This window comes from Tinamus guttatus, unplaced genomic scaffold (assembly GCF_059628265.1).
Source record: "Tinamus guttatus ecotype Peru unplaced genomic scaffold, ASM5962826v1 Tinamus_guttatus_pri_ptg000045l, whole genome shotgun sequence".
NCBI classification, from domain to species: Eukaryota; Metazoa; Chordata; class Aves; order Tinamiformes; family Tinamidae; genus Tinamus; species Tinamus guttatus.
Window position 1 is genome coordinate 3,615,956 of NW_028288579.1, and position 16,221 is coordinate 3,632,176.

The 16,221-nt window shown below is 45.4% G+C and overlaps 1 protein-coding gene across 1 annotated transcript; it reads right to left on the reverse strand.

The window, feature by feature from the left end:
* Nucleotides 1-2,774: 2,774 nt before the first annotated feature.
* Nucleotides 2,775-7,006, reverse strand: LOC104568741 (ankyrin repeat domain-containing protein 40). The gene is made up of 5 exons (XM_088538228.1): nucleotides 6,873-7,006; nucleotides 6,254-6,402; nucleotides 4,337-4,822; nucleotides 3,762-3,937; nucleotides 2,775-3,145 (listed from the first exon to the last, which is right to left on the reverse strand). The coding sequence occupies exons 1-5, from the start codon at nucleotides 7,004-7,006 to the stop codon at nucleotides 3,002-3,004; spliced, it is 1,089 nt and encodes a 362-aa protein (XP_088394354.1). The 3' UTR covers nucleotides 2,775-3,001.
* Between the last annotated feature and the right edge of the window lie 9,215 nt (nucleotides 7,007-16,221).

Sequence of the window (16,221 nt, forward strand, 5' to 3'; positions counted from 1 at the left end):
TTTGATTGTCTCTGTCATTGAATATTTAATATTAAATAAGCTTCTTTCCTAATAAATCTACTCATGTCTTCAAGCTTAGTCCATGAATTTGGACGTTTAGTTTTTCTGTGGTGTTTGTTTTTCAGTAGTTATAGTATGTTTGAAGCTGATCTTTCAGCAGTTCACTATCAGATTTCATCCCCTAAGAAATAAAGTCAAGCAAGAAATTACAGACATTTCACAGTAAAAATGTAAGTCTTTGAAAAAATCATATAGATGGGAGAGAGAGGTAAAATTATAACTAAGTTCTAAAAACAGTAATACATATAGTCAGTCTTTTGAAACTTCAGACAGAAGAAGACATCAGATACGGTCTGAATACATTGCTTCTCTCACTGGCCAAAATGTTTATCTTGCATCTTCTGGGGTACATAGTATTTGTTACAATAGTGACATTTTCCCTTCTTGTTTATTCTGCGCAGGATTAAACAAGGTACCTCATAGTAGAGTTAGGACACAATTCAGGTTGTCTGACATATCGAGCAGGGAGTGTCTAGAGTGGAGATGAAAGAAAACCTGCTGCAAAATGCTGGATTTCAGAACATAGGAATCTAGTGCCTTTTTTTGGTAACTATGTTCAAATTGACCACAGCTAGCATCCCCTGATAGATTCATCTGTATGAAAATGTCCTTTTCAGAGCTCAGAATGAAGTCTTGGAATTTTCTGGGCATGCTATGTAAAAAGTGAAGTACCATACTTAAGGGTATCCCTTCTGTTTTGCATCCTGATACTATTTTATTTGGTGTTTAAAATGTGGGTGGTTTTTCTTTTTTCAAAGTTGTGATAAAATTTTAAGTGGTTTAGTTATTTTACCCCAACCCACCCCCCCAAAAGGGAAGCAATCTACATATGTGAAACAACTGGATGGATTATTTCATACAGGTGAAAAGTAGCAATGTTAGTTCAATAGAAGTTTGTAGTTGAAACAGAAGTTGTCCTTGGAGAAAACACTAAATCCTGTAAAATTATTTTCAGTTGTCATACTGACAGTTTATTCAAAGGAAGAAAAACAAAAAGCTAGTGTGCCATTAGAGTTTATCAAACAGCATAAAACATACAAAAATATTTCTCTGGATGCATAGACTTACTGTTACTAGCAGTATTAGTCAGTTCTTGATGAAGTTAACAGTTGTTCTTTGTGGAAACTACAGCAAATGTAGCTGCTGCTATAGCTGAACTTTCAGTAATTAGTGGAGGCAGGCTGTTTTCCTAGACACAGGAACTGCACAATTAACTAATTTTAATTTTGAGCCATTAACAGATTTTTTGAACAATTATTGCACATCATCTTAAGTAGTCTTCAAACTATGCTGAAAGAATAAATATGCAAGTGTTAAGATAAAAGTCCCTTTCTTGTCCTACAAGAAAAAGAGGGTGGTATAGCTATGGATTTTTATTTTATACTGTGTCATAGTCTTGAGCTCAGCTGACGTTGAATCACACTTCAACACTAGCGTAGCTCCTCAGTGAAGAAGGGAGGGAGCCTGTACTTGAGCAGTTACTTAGGGACTGATGCAAGACTTCACCTAATAAAACTTCCCTTTTGTGCACTTAACTATGTTGAAGAGTGGAATTGCAAGGGATGGCAGTTTAAGTGATGAGATGTTAAGTTGCATTCAGTGTAATATGGAGCATTTGGGAGGGAATTATGATCTTTTTTGAAGCCACTGGGCAAAAAAAATGAGCTGAAGAAGTAATTACTTTGTTTTGTTTTTATGTTTAGTGAAAGTAGTTGGAGGCCTTCAGCCCTCTGCAGTACTTCCCTGGCTAAAATATTTGACACTGTAAAAGTGAGAGTAGACCTTAAGTAACACTGCACAGTCTAAGTTACAGCTTATTTATTCTTTCACAAGTGCAGCACTAGATGCCATTTCTCCTATTTTGTGAATGTTTGCCAGTTAGTATGGCCAATAGAGAGCATATTATGTTCCTTAAGCTTATGATACCTCAAAACTATACTGTTGTATCCCTGACCTGTTCTGGGTGAGGCTTGGCTATAGAGTTACCTACTTGCAGTATTGAGTTTCGATGCAAGTAATGCAGAGTGTCCTCAAGAGGTTGAGAAAAATAACTGAGTCAGATCTGCGCCCTCTTCCCTATCTCCTGAAATGTAATGAGCTGCCTTTTGAAATGGAATGTTAACTGCAGATTAATGAAAGACTTGTATGCCCTTGAGGTATGGACCTGTTTCAGGTGCAGTTCTGGGGTTAGCTTGCACAGAGGCAGTGCAGGCCTCTCTGCTCATGGTGCAGACATGGCTCAAATAATAAGGAATCTCCATTGCACTTAACTCATTGCTATTGCACTTCACTCCTGGGCCTATACCTGAAATTTCAAAGCCATGTCTCAAATGGAAAAGAGTCAAATTCTTAAAGATGCTTCTCTGTTGACTCCCACTAGTGCAAGCCTTCAACATACTAGTCCTGCTAGATCACCTACCGCTTTGTGGTGAAGTGAAAAAAGACACCGCATTTCATTAACATTCTTGGAAAAGATTAAGGAATTGCACATTTTACGTGTTTAGGGAGCAACAGTTCATTACACGCCCCCAACCCTCTAAAGCTCAACTTGATGAGGAATCTTAAAAATAATATATACTTTTTCCTGAATGTCTTTCCCACAATGATGTAACTTAGTTGAAGACTGCAAGGACTCAACATACATTTCATACCATCAATTAAGTTCTTCATATTCTCTCTTGCCAAATACAACTAATAAACTTTATTGAACTGCATTGGAAGCATATGATTTTAGTAGACAAATGAGGTATCCTTTATCTGAATACAGCATCAAGTAAAAAAATAAAAGCAAAGGGGATATTAAATATCAAAGATAAACTATTAGTTAAAATATTAACCCTAACAATAACTTAAGGTTTCACACACACACTTAATTCACTGCCTTCAACTGCAGTAGCATGTAATTACCAGATTTTTCATATTCTAGACTCAACTAGAAGAGTCAGTAAGTCAGCTTAGATGCTCTACTGTTGTAGCATGGTCTTTCGGTCAGAGTCGATGCAGCATTTCTGAAAGGAGAGTTATCGCTTTTTGCAAGAACCAGTTCCAGTTCTTGAAAGTCCTGAAGTCTGGCAACATCCTTGTCCTTTTAAAGATGGAGAGGAGAAGAGCAAATCACTTCTAAACACATCTACGAGTTAAAGGAAGTAAAAGCTAAAACCATACATGGTTCACACCCAATAATATGAATAATTCCACAAATCATGTCAGCTTATACTCTTTTTTTTCCCAAAGCTTTGACTATGTCACTTTACTGAGATTTCATTTACAGGACTCCAGGTCCTGTAGATGTCTAAATCAAAGCAGCATATTCTTTTGTTAATGGAATGACTTTAAATTATTCACATGCCAATTTGTGAATTTTCTCCCCTTACTATTTGTTCTTTTTAGACATGCAAGCACTTAAGTAGTACGTGATGATTATGCTAAAAGCACATTAATGCATTGTTTTTGATACATTAAAAAATCAATATGGAATCATTTAATATGCTTTAAGAGGGGAACTACTTTATGCATCATTGACAGAAGTATTCTGAAATACATTAAATGCCCGAGAAGAAGTTTTGATTTTGTGAACTTAAATCAGATTTGGGTTTTTTTTTGAGCACAATGCTGTGTTATGCTGATCCTTCTACAGAATTATCTTCTCTAATATCTACAAAGCACAACGTCAAATTAATCTGTGATTTGAAAACGCTTACCTTTCTCACCAGCGTATTAGGCAATTTCCTGATCTTCTCTACTTGTTCTGGATTAACACCCAGTTCACAGCAACTGACTCTGAGCAGATCTTGATAGGTCAGTTCTTGTCTGTCTAATTCAATTTCAATGAAGTCAGTGTCTCTGAGGTTCTGCACTCTCACCTTAAGCACAAGTTCTAATTGGAGAAAAAGGAGAAAAAGTTTTAAAGACAAACAAGAAACAAAGGCTAAAGTATTTACAGTTCTCTCTTGAATTCGGGTTTTATAAATATAATACCCATTATCCCATTGAAGTGGACTGCATAATTAATGGACTGATCCTTCCATGGGGCAGAAAAAAATAAAAGAGCTTGCAAAAGGTACTGTATTTAAAATGCCATATAACCAATTATTTTGAGAGGAGAAAAAAAAACAGTCCTGGGTACCATTTTGTTCTTTTTAGTCAAAAAAATAAACGTCTTTGCTTCCATTCCAAATGAATCTGAAAGTTGAATGAATCATTTTTAAATTCAACTTTCAACTAGTAACCAAAATAGAGAACAGTACATACCAGATGGGAAATCGCCCGTCCTTACCTTGCATGCTGTATGGGAAAGTTCCAGCAAGGAAGAAGGGTTGAAATGTTGGTGCAGGGCCAGTAGGTGACCCATTCGTTTGCTGAGGTACAGCCTGTTTCGATGCTACCGGTGAAAAGAGGCCTCTACTGTGAGACAAGGATGGGTGACAAACAGGGCCATTCTGTACGCTTGGTTTGACGCATTTTGGCGCTGTGACAGTTGCCGGCAGGGTGGGCAGCTCCTCTGCAGGGTATAGAGCAGGAAAATCCTCTTCACCATTCAGTGATGCAGGTGTGCAAATGCATTCGACCTGAGTTGCGGGTGAACATGGACCGGGGTCATGCTGGGAAGCGGAAGACGTGGAAACACTTTCATTCTGGGATTCTGTCAAGTCGTCTGGAATGTTTTCTTTAGGGTAAATGTAAGGAAATGGTGGATTGGCCAAATAGTTTGCAACAATTGGCAACTTTAGATCTTTCACTTCTTGACATTCAGTTTCTTCCTCTGTCAATGCAGTTCAAAAATGCAGGGATAGGCAGTAGAAAGAGGGGGAAACAAAGGAAAGAAAGAAAACACATTATTAGATCTTTCATTTTGAATATAAAGATTTTAGTGGATCTTAAAACTGCAGCATCTTGTTTTGAGGTAATCATAAGGATTATACTAATTTATCATAACTCTATGGCAGTTGTAAGGCAATAAAGTAGAAAATGAAAGAAAAAAAATTGGATTTTTTGTAATGTGTTTTGGTTTTTAAAAGCAAAGCAGAACGAAACATTTAAGGAAATGTCTTTTCTAGCACTGCTGTTTTAGCATTTTCAAAGGAACTGACCAACAGTTCCTCGCTAAGCCTCATTCTGTAATGCCTTTAATCCACTGCTGTGTATAGTTTATTGTGACCCATACCAACAAATTAAACATCATTATTTATTGTGGTTAGTGAATATTGGTAAGACCTAAGTCTCCTTTTCTCTTGCTTAAAAGCACTGCAGCAAATTAAAATCTGACCTGACTGAGAATTACAGGACATTTTCCTAACATCAGAAAGATCTGGTCAGCAGCTCTGCGTGACCAGAATAAGAAGCATTTAGAAGAATGTAAGTAGTAAGTGCTTATTCTACAGCCAACACATGAAAGCTCAATAACTTGACAGATAAATAAAGCAACAGTGAACAGGGCATTTATTCACAAAGCCTTGTCAGTTTACATGTTAAAAACAGAATTGAAGTCATGGCCTGAACAAAGCTGAAGAAATAAGCACCTTGCTCAAAACTAAAAGGTTTGTGCAAAGTATATGCCATTCATTCAGCTGCAGCTGTGGTAACCTTAGTCATGGTTTAGCTGCTACTTCCTTTAGAAGAGTACACCTTTAATGTAAGATCATATCACTAGGGAGGGCTATTCACATGTAAGTATAAATCATCAAGACTTGTAAATGTGAAACACTTCAAGCGATCTGCAGTCCATAAGTACACAGGTGCTGATGGAAAGAGGCACCTGGACTGTTCATGGGCAGCACAGATGCAAAGTTCAGTGGGAACTGCTGGGTTTATAGACAGAACCATGAAGCAAAATTATTACAGCAAGTAGCGAAATGCTCAGAAACTATCATCACAGTTGCTTTAATTGTAAGACTTCTTATGGTCAAGTTGTGCAATGTGAAAGTCCCCAACTGGACCTCCACATTAGCTTTTATTGCTGGTGGCAGCAATACAGTCCCTATGTGTACAACTTCAATCTCTTGGTGACCAAGCTCTGAATACTTAAATGAAGTCTGAAGTCCTCAAGTCTATTTGCATGGGTATGGATTACAGTCATAAATAAGGGCTGTATAACTAGATACTTCGGTATAATCTAGCAGTCAACATAAAAGCATTTGAAAACACAAAATACCAAGAGATTAAAAAAAAAAAAAAAAAAGAGAAAAAAAGGTACCTCCCAAAATCTTCCTGATGTCCGGCTTCGATGTCAGCTGGGCGGCCAGCTCTCCTCTGGCCGTGAGGATGGCCTTGTCGGCGCCGGCGTCCAGCAGGCAGGCCACCACGCGCGCATGGTTCCTCTTGCAGGCCCAGTGCAAGCAGGTCCTGCGGGAGCGAGGCCTGGATGAGCTGCGACAGGGCCCCGCGAGCCCCGGCCCGCGACCATCTGTCGAGGCTTTGCATGGGGTGGATGCAACAGGGAGCAAAGCTCCTCCATCGAGTGACTTTGTTTTTAAGTTATAATTCGGTTAGAAGTGCTTTGGGGCAACGCGGTGCTGCGGACACGGACACAAGCGTGGACGCACGGGGCAGGTGGACAAGGGCGGCCTCCTTTGCCCGTGACGCTCTTTAGCAGCAAAGCTCGGCGCTGTCCAGATTAGCGCGGCCTTTCCACAAGGAGAGCTGCGTCCCAGGGAACACGGACGTGGCCGCTGCTCCGTGTCCAGGACCGGCTCCCCGGGGGCCCCACCGCGACCCCGGCCGCCCCGCAAGGCCGGGGGAGCTTCTGCCAGAGCCGCCCGCTGCCCCCCGGGCCCCGGGTGCGGGTCCCGCGGGCGCCCGCGCCCCGCACGCACCAGCCGTTGATCTCGTTGCGGGAGTTGACGTCGGCCCCGGCGCGCAGCAGCCGCCGCACCTCGTCCACGTCGCCGAGCGCCGCCGCCTCCCGCAGCCGCTCCGGCAGCTCCCGCGCCTCGGCGGGGCCGCTCATGGCCGCGCCGCGGCGCCGCCAAGCGCCAGCGCGGGGCCGCCTCTGCCCGGCCGTGCCGGCGCCGCCTCCGCCCGCCTCTTCCCGGCGCGGCGCCCGTCCCACGGCCGGGAGGGGACGGCGAGGCGGGCGCCACCTCAGCGCCGCGCCGGGCCCGGCCGCCGCCGCCGGCCCCGCTGCGCCGCGGCCATTTTGTGTCGCGCCGCGGACGCGGCCCCGCCGCTCGTGCCCGGCCCTCGGCGTCGCCCTCCGCGGGCGCGGAACGGTCGGCGCCGCCTCGCGCGGGGCCCTCGTGCTGAGGGACCGTGTGGCCGCAGTTGCCTCGAGAGACCTGGCACCACCTCGACGCCCGCCATGGAGCGCGGGAGCCCCTTCCCACCCCGGGGGTTTCTGTTCTGGCAGCGGCGCCTGCCACCTCTGAGAGATTTGCTCTGGGATTTGTAGTTGTCTCTGTTTTCTCCGCATTATTTACCTTTATGACTGGGGAGGTGCCCTTTAACCACGCATTTGTGGCTTTGCTTTCGCTTGCCCTGTTCCTGCTGTGACCATTGCAGCAGTCGTTGGCGCAAAGACGGCGGCTGCAGCATTTTACCACCTGAGCTGCTCCCGGGTGTTTACCCGCATAAACTGGCCTTAAAAACATAAAGAGGAAGAGTCACATTAATTTGACCTGGTCTGGAGCAAGACCGTCCCGCATCTCTAGATCGTGACTCCCATGGGCCTGCGGAGATGCGCGATCTCCCGCACATCTCCGGAGGATCATGTGCAAGCAGGGATGACATTTAAAAAAAAAATGTCCAAAAGAGCATGACAAAGGTTACACAGTGACTCAGTGGCATTTTTTTTTTTAAAGATCACACGCCTTTGATCGAGCCCTTTATCACACGCAACAGACTCCAACAAGCCGAGCAGAAATTTTGCCTAGCTCCTACAAGAAACGCACAAGGGAGGAACCAGATACATGAACAGCCGCTTGGTTTAGAAAATGTTTTGCAAAAAAGGCTCAAAATATTTTAGCAACAACTGTAAATTCAAGTATAAGTTCAAGTTTTTTTAACTTTCCGTTTTCAGTAAAATCTGTCTTTTCAAAGGGTTACAGTTTTTAACCCCTTAAGACCTATCATTGCACCCATGACTCCATTTGTCCCTCTTCAGCATCTGTGGCATAAAGCTTTAAAATACAGGCACAACATATGCAAATTTAGAGAAGTGATAATATGGTTTGGGAAATAGAATACGCTTTTAAGCACCATGAAAGCTTTAGCCAATCCCAATTTACTAATATCTGGAAAAATCCAAGAGGATAAGCCCATGGTTGTCCATCCAAGCAGCACATCCTCTCTCTCCCCCTCTCTCTCTCTCTCTTTCTGAAGACCAGTGGGGAAAAATATAATCAGGAGACAACTGAAACAGTATGTCTAAGGAAAAAAAAAAAAGAAAATAAGAAAAAAAATCTCTGTTTCATTAGTATAAATACACTGTGCCACTAGATGTCACACTGGAACAGCAAGACGAGACCAAAGCCCAGTCTTGCACGTCTTGCTATAAGTGTAAAATGCCTTTACATTTTTTTTTTTTTTCCATCCACATCCATAGTGTTTCCATACAGTTTAGACTCACGGATTTCAACACAGCACCCATGCGGGGCCTTAGCACCAAGGGAGGGGAAGCGACGCTGGATGAGCTGATCCATTTGGGGTTTGGGGACTTGCTTTGGCTCTCCCGGAGCTCTCCTGAGGCCACGGGGGCTTTTAAGGACTCGGAGTCAGCGGGCGATGCAGTGGGAGAGCCGCCGGATGAGTATCCTCCTCTCCGTGCCAAGCACTGCTGAATGCGGCCGGGGTTCAGCATCGCTGCGTTACACAATGTGCCTCTGCCTGCAGTCATGGGATTTCCTCGCCCAAGGAGGACTGTGCAGAAGAGGATTAGCCCCGAGTTTGCTTTGGTTGCCGCCCTTAGCCTTCCTGAGGGTGCCGCACACCCCAAGCGCAGGGTGCCCTCCCTCGCCCCCACCTCGGCACCAAAAATACCACCAAACCCAGCTGCACACGCCAAAAATAACCAAAAACAGCCCACTCCCTTGCTCTGCCCCGTCCTGCCCCTTTCCCATGCGGCCCCGGCTCCTTGCCCCATGGCAAGCCCTGGTGCTGCCAGGCCCTGGCACCCGCGCCGGGCACGTGCCGATGCCGATGCTGATGCTGAGCTGCTCCCCGGTGCTGCGAGCACGGGCGCTGCTACGAGCGCCAGGACAGAGCCCGGGCGCGCTTGCAGAAACACGAGTCTCCTGCTTCCGTCGGTTGTCTTTTAACATCTGCCTTGCTACATGTTTCTGGCTGTGACCAAACCTTGGTTCTTCTCTCCTTTTTTGGAGAAACCATGGCCTAGCCTCTCCCTTCTTCCTCCCTCCTCCTCTTTTTGCCTTTTTTTTTTTTTTTTTTTTTTTTAAGTCTTGTGGAGTCTCTCCTTTTTGCATTTCAAGTTTAATTCTCCATCTCCTTTCATCAAGTTCTCAGCAATTTTAAACTATTATTAAATGTCTTTCTATAGGCTTATGGTTATTTTAGTCCCAGTTACAGCTGCATAATCATATTTGAAACACCAAATGCCCACCAAAAATAACATTTTTGACAATTTGAACCAACCCTGGACTTGAGTAAGGGGATTAGAAAAAAGATTTAGGCATAGCCAGAAGTCTTAAATTTTTTTCCTTAAGGAATAAGTGTGCACACACACAGTCACACAAAAACATTTAAGGCTCTTAACAGCATTAAGACTCAGGGAGATGACGGGGCTGGTGGCGAACGAAGGTGGGATGAATTAAGAGTCAAGCCCAGCATCAAACTAGCATTTAGCTTAACTTATGCTGCTCACATTGAGCCTCTCACTTGTGCTTTCGAATGAGGAGGAGGTAGCAGGGAAAGAAGTCAAGAACATATGGAAGAAGCAGTGTCTGTTAGACTTGGGTTTTTTTTTGTGCTGGTGCCATCGCAGCCGTCTCTGCGTAGAGTTTTTGGGAGAACTAGGTTAAATTCTGCGCACTGCTTTTTCAAGCCCAAGGCTGAGTCACCCGGCACTCGCTCACGTGCCCCATCGGTGGCTGATTCACCTGCTCCGGGGCGGGCGCCTACGAATGGTGCAGGCAAAAAATCCCCTTCCGGAGATGCCGGTTGTCGCCTGTCGTGGGAGACCAGGGTGACGAGCTTTGGACCAGTATTTTCCAGGTGACTAATGCCAGACGAGAGGAGCACCCGAGGCAGCACAGCCGGGGCCTTCCTCTGCCTCCTCTATTCTTGTGGGAAGAAGTGAATATTCCTGCGCTGTTAGGGCAGCTCTCAGCCACGTGGCGCATCCCCGAACCTCAGTGCAGCTGGCTGGTGGTTTTTCAGCCCTGCCAAGCATCCCCGCAGGGGCTCGAGGAGAAGCTGAGTGCCTAAAAAAAGTTTTTTCAGCAGGAAGCGGAGCAGAGAGCTGCCCAAGCTAATCAGTCAGGAAATGAGGGAAAGAAGGACTGGGAGAAGAAAGGGATGTGGGGGACCTCAGCCACGGACCTGGTTGGGCTACAGCAGTGGAGGTTTGAAAAATGGCACTGATATTTAGGGGGTGGTTGTGTTCAGGCCCGTAAAGCCCTTTAAAAACAAGGCACTGTGCAGCTCTGTTATTTTTTTTTCCCATTTATCAACTTAACCTTGTTCCTACTTGTAGGACAAATAAATCATTTCTGCACAAACGAGTTGGAGAACGGGAACCCGAAGGGGGTGGTACATCAGCTCAGGGACTCGTGGTTAAGAAGTCCCATAGATTTTGATAACAACTGGAAATTGTTCAGTGGATTAGCATCTAAAGCCAGTTTGCCCTCCAGTAATGACAAGCCTGAGCCGCAGTGCGCGGATCCAAACTTCCCCTTAGGGCCGTTGTTGTTTGCACTGCAGTCTTGGGGAGAGTCTCCAGCTGTGAGCCAGAGGCTCCTCTGAGCTCAGGGGTGTCCAAACACAGAGCAATTGGATGGACGAGGGTCCTCTCAGTGTTTTCTCCTGGCTCTGTTTGCATCCCCCTCTGCCCAGGCCTGTGGTCACTTTCCGAAGCCATGAGACATCCTGGTGACACAGGGCAGACTCCGAAATAGCTGCAGTTGTGTCCTGCTTATAGATGCAATAGCCCCTTGCTATTACCTGGAGATTAGGAGGCAAAAATCTCCTGTGGATCTGGTCCCAAGAGGTCTCCAGCGTGAGCTGACTCTGGTGGGAAAGGCACGTGCCTTTAGCGAGCTTGTGGGGATGGTTTGTTGCCATTCCTAAGCCAAAAAGTAAGTATTTTGCAAAGCAAGGTCTACATTTGTTTCCATGTTTGTCTTCAGGAAGAGCTGGCCCCAGTGCAGAAGACCAGATCAAGGCCTGGCTTCTCCCTGGGCTCTGTTTCAGCCATCAGGGGAAATGCCACAAATGCGGCTCATAATCAGCTACACTTAGGGGCTATGCCCTGTAAATTCTTCACAGCCCTGAGTCACGGCCAGTTTAAGCTACGAGTCAGTTCGAAACTCTCCATTGAGTTGGATGGGCTTTCGACCAGACCCTGCACAAGTCAACAGAGCGATTAGCAAAGCTGCAACTCAAGAGGTCTCCATGGAGATCGGCAGCATCACCCTCCAGCTGGTACATTCTCTGCCGCCTATTCTAAATTTGTTCTCGCTGTCTTCCTGGCTCGAAGCCATAAGGTTCACTCAATCTTCCAGCACTTGGATGCATCAAATCAGCGGAGAGAAGGACAAAGGGAATTGGGAGGAGACAGAGGAAGAAATAACTCGTGCCTTAAGGAAAGCAGCAGGAACTGTTCAGACATGTGTAGTGAGAGTTTGGAAAATGGGATTAGGCCGAACAGCACCTCTGTCTGCCTGTCACTTGCAAATTCTTGCTAATACTTTAGGAGCTTATTGGAGGTCAGCACCAAACACCCAAACAGACTAATCTGTATTATAGACACATAATCAAAGTCACAAGGTTTTACATAATATATATTGGTGACACAAGAAGTGTTTGTTCGAATAATTTTGTCATCGAGATTAGTGGCCATGAAAGCCTCTACTGTGCACTAACCTCATTTTCTATGGCCACCCCATTGCAACACCAGCAATTCCTCAAAGAAATCAGAAAGGGGAACCCAGATATAGTGTTCACAAACACTAACACTATTTGTTTTCTGGCTGTGGCAAATTAAAAAAAAAAAAAAAAAAAAAGGGTGTTTGTGTTTGCACATGCAAGCTGGGGATTGTACCCGCCACTTCTACGTGTGCAGCGGGGACAAATGTGTTTAGGGGAATGCTGCCCTGCAGCTTTCACCTTCCCTTCATGCAGCTAAGAGGGTCTCACTGCAAAGCTGTAGCTCCAGACATGCAAACAAATGACCGGAAATATAGGGCTCTATGTGTTTCAATTTTTTTTTTCAGGCATGAGGTTGCAGTAAATCACAGCATCACAAGTTCACGTCGCTTCTACTGCAATGACAAGAAGTAGGGATTTAAAATACCAAGTGATGTCATTGTATGTTTATGAACCACTTAGGAACTTCGCATTCCCCTTTGGAAAGGCAGGAACTGTGGTACAGTTTAAGCTCACAGAATTAGTCAGAGTCAGAGATGAGAAGAGGACATGTGTAGATAACAATTCCATACTTACAAATCTAATTGGTTTAAAAATAAATTAATTCATGGCAATGCTTGGAAATATATAGAAATAAAATTATTTTTTTCTATCCTGCAGAGAGCTACAGAATAACTACAGAATAATACACAAGACAACAGGGAAAAAAGGTAAAAATAGAAAAGCAAAAATACAAGAGAGAAATGCATTCAGGATCACTTTCTCTACAATGGGAAGAATCAAAGGATCAAAAACCCCATGCTCAGACCATGGAGTGTTGAGATGATGTGGCACTTTCCATGCACACAGGCCACCTTGTCCTCATGACCAATGTCCGGCAAAGGCAGGGATGTTGTGAAGGTGCCTCAGATCTTTCTACCCCACTACAGCACAGGGCTTTCTGGCCTGAGTTCACCCCTGCTGACGAGCACCCAAGTAGGAAACCCACTGCCTCGAACACCACAGTCAGAAAGGGGAGAGAGGAAGAGTGACGCCAGCCAAGAGGAGAGAGCAGATGCTGGGTGGGGGGAACCGTCCTCTAGATTTGCAGCAATTCACATGGCACTACCATGTGAACCCAGGGCTAAAATCTCTCCAGCAGCTTTTACAAGGCTCCTGAAAGCCTCTTTATAGAAGCAGAGCTGGCTAAACTGGACCTTAGGTGAAGAAAAATCAAGCTCTGGGTGGGATTTCCAAGAGCGCTTGGCTGCAGCCTCTCACCCTGCTCCCTTTGAAGTCGGCAGCGTAGTCACCACCGAGTTCAACAGCAGAAATATCAAGCCATTACTGAGGTGTCTGTAATGATACTGTGCTTTCTTTTATCTCCCTCCCCAAATAAGTCCTGCTGCTTCTATCATTAAAGTACAGTCCTACCAATTGGCTAATAACACAATAAGCCCAATGTGCAGGCCTGGAGACACGAGAAAATTATACCAATTTAACTGTGTGAATCTCAAGCACTAGCTACAATAGCTCTGCTGGCCACCCTCACATCAGGCTTTCGAGGACTGATTATCTTCAGAAGTGCCACAGGGAAGAAAACGCAACTCACTGAGCACTGCTGCCATGCAGTCTGCAGGTGGACTCTTCATGCTACAAGCAATAAAAGATAAAATAAAAATACAAGTTTAATTGCTTTTAAAAAAAAGCAGCAATGAAGAAAAGTTGGTCAATGCAGAGAAACATCCCATTGCCAAAACATGCAGGATTATCTTGCTAATATAAAGACCAGTTATTTCTAGCCCATGTTATCAAATGACTGTCAGGAAAGGTGCAGCCTGTTTATACCAGATTTAATCTTCTTGGGGTGTTTTTACTGAAAGTGTTAGTGGCTCAAATGAGAGTTAGCAGCTGATTCTGTTGGCCTTGATCTAGCTTCACGTTTTGTGGAGAATATGATGTTCTGTGATCACAAAAGTCAGTGTGCGCTGTGAGCCAGAGCCACTGCACCCAGCAAAGCCAATTTAAGGCAACGACTCTTCTGTTTAAAAGATTTTTATCCTAATTTAGATTTAAATTCCAAGGAGATGGAGTTGTCGCTAAAAGGGTTTTATGACATTTGCAGAAATGGAAATATTTCCATTTTGTGACAATTAACCATTGTTTATATCTGAGTTTTGGATACCAAAGCCTCCAAGGAGCTCTGGGGGATCCCAGGTTGTCTGGAGGAGCCAGCGTCCGTTGCCTGATGAGCGCTGCAGTCCCTAGGATCTGCTCATCATCTCCTGGAGAGGCTCCCAGCCTTAAGAAGAGTGTTCAAACTTGTACAAACTCAGCGGTTTGGTAAAGTCGCTGCTCCACTGGAGCTGAGTTCATAACGAAGCACAAAAACAGGCAGAGCCTGAGCAGTTTTTTTTCCTCTTCCAGCCCACATTCACTGCAACGTTCATAAACCTTCTGAAAGGATAAGCTCAGTGTGACTACGAGATGATGCCTTCATACTTGGGTTAGGGCAAATTCAGGCTTACAGTACAAACCAGGACAAACTCTGAACTTTCCGGAAAGAAAGAAGAGATCTGTATAAGTAAATAGCTGGGGAGCATAACCTGAAAAACCCTGACCCTGTTCAAATGCCTGTGATCTCTCCTTCTTGGCTTTCCAGGCTGTTTCACAAAGCGTAGCTTCTTCTAACTCAAACTTACTTAAAGAAGTCTTGTTCTACACTAAGAGATCACAGAAATATGGCTGGCAGGGACTTGGGGAAGTCACTTCACCACATATCTCATTTCTAATGGATTGGTTATCTGCCTTTGTATCCCCTTTGTGCCCCTTGCTGTGCTGTTCCAGACAGAACAAACCTTGCAATAATGAACCATCATCAAAGTGGCAATTGCTTCCTTCCCGGCTTGGGCTAGCAGAGAAAGAGAAAGCAAATGATGATTAGTTGTATGTCTGCACTCAAAGGTAAAAACCCCCGAGCTGAAGCCATCTGCCGAGGCATAAAATAATAATTCTGGTGCTGGCCTTGTCCACGTACAGTGCCATCAGCTCTCACCAAAACGTAACGTAACACAGGCAAATGAGGAGCTCTAGCAGGTGGCCCATAACCCGGTAATAAACTCCCTGGCGTTATCGATTTTTTCCCTCCAAACTGAGCCCTTTTGTCTAACTACATTAACTTCTGCTTATGGAGCATCTGTGCGTGAGGCAGAATGCGCAGAAAAGCATCTCGTTTCAGTGAACAACCGCAGCTCTAAATATGCCCCCCGGTTCCCCTTGCCTGTCTTTTCATGTTGTTATCTGCTCAGATGGGTTACTGCAAAAGACAGAAATGGCTCTTGTAAGTTAGTGGGGCTGGAAAAAAACTTAATAAGGAATCTGAAACGTGCTTCCAGCACTAATGATGCATGCAGAGAGTCCCCAACACAGAGCCTGGGAACACAGTTACCATTGCTGCATGCAGCCCAAAGCTGCCCCATTCACCTGGGTGCCATTGCAAAGCTCTGGGTCTCGCAGATGCTTCATCTTCGCTTTGAGGAGCCCAGAGGCCTTCATGGGTTTGGAGGCAACATCACTGCTTGAGGCAAGTTGAAGGCAGCTGCACTCCAGAAAGGACCTGGCACCGATGCTCCCTCCAAAATGCCTGGCTAGCAGCTTTAAATGCGATGAGCTCTGTGTGCAAAATGGAACATAGTTAGATTTGCAAAGAGGCAGAGTATTTGAGAATCCTCTTCTGTTCGGATGTCGCATTTCCACCCGGTCAGCGACACGGCACCACCAAAGGGCCATGGGAGGTCCCACACGGAAAGTCGGAAGGGCAGGCGAGGGACGGCCTGGCATGCAGGGAGATGCTCTGGCCTTTCATGGTGCCCCAACCACGCACTCATGCCCTCGTTTTTAACCACGAGCTGTACAGCAGTCGCACCAAGCAGACGCGGGGAGGCCACCCCAGCCCCAAGCCCTGCCATTACAGCGCTCGGTATCACGATCGCATCCCGGGAGCCACCAGCTGCCGCAGGAGTGGCCACCGCGCCGCAAGAGGGGCTGTTCTGTGCCTGCGTTGGCAACACCGGCTCCGAGTCGCTGCCAGCCCAGGCAGCACGAGAGGCCGAATTTGCTAGAACCCCATTGCAGATAGAGGGATGG

Excerpts from the sequence above, each read along its gene's own strand:
- LOC104568741 (XM_088538228.1), bottom strand. The coding sequence starts at position 7,006 with ATGAGCGGCCCCGCCGAGGCGCGGGAGCTGCCGGAGCGGCTGCGGGAG. Across the intron at positions 4,823-6,253 it reads CATCAGGAAGATTTTGGGAG|AGGAAGAAACTGAATGTCAA; the intron begins GTACCTTTTTTT and ends CTGCATTGACAG. Across the intron at positions 3,938-4,336 it reads TTTCCCATACAGCATGCAAG|AACTTGTGCTTAAGGTGAGA; the intron begins GTAAGGACGGGC and ends TTCTCCAATTAG.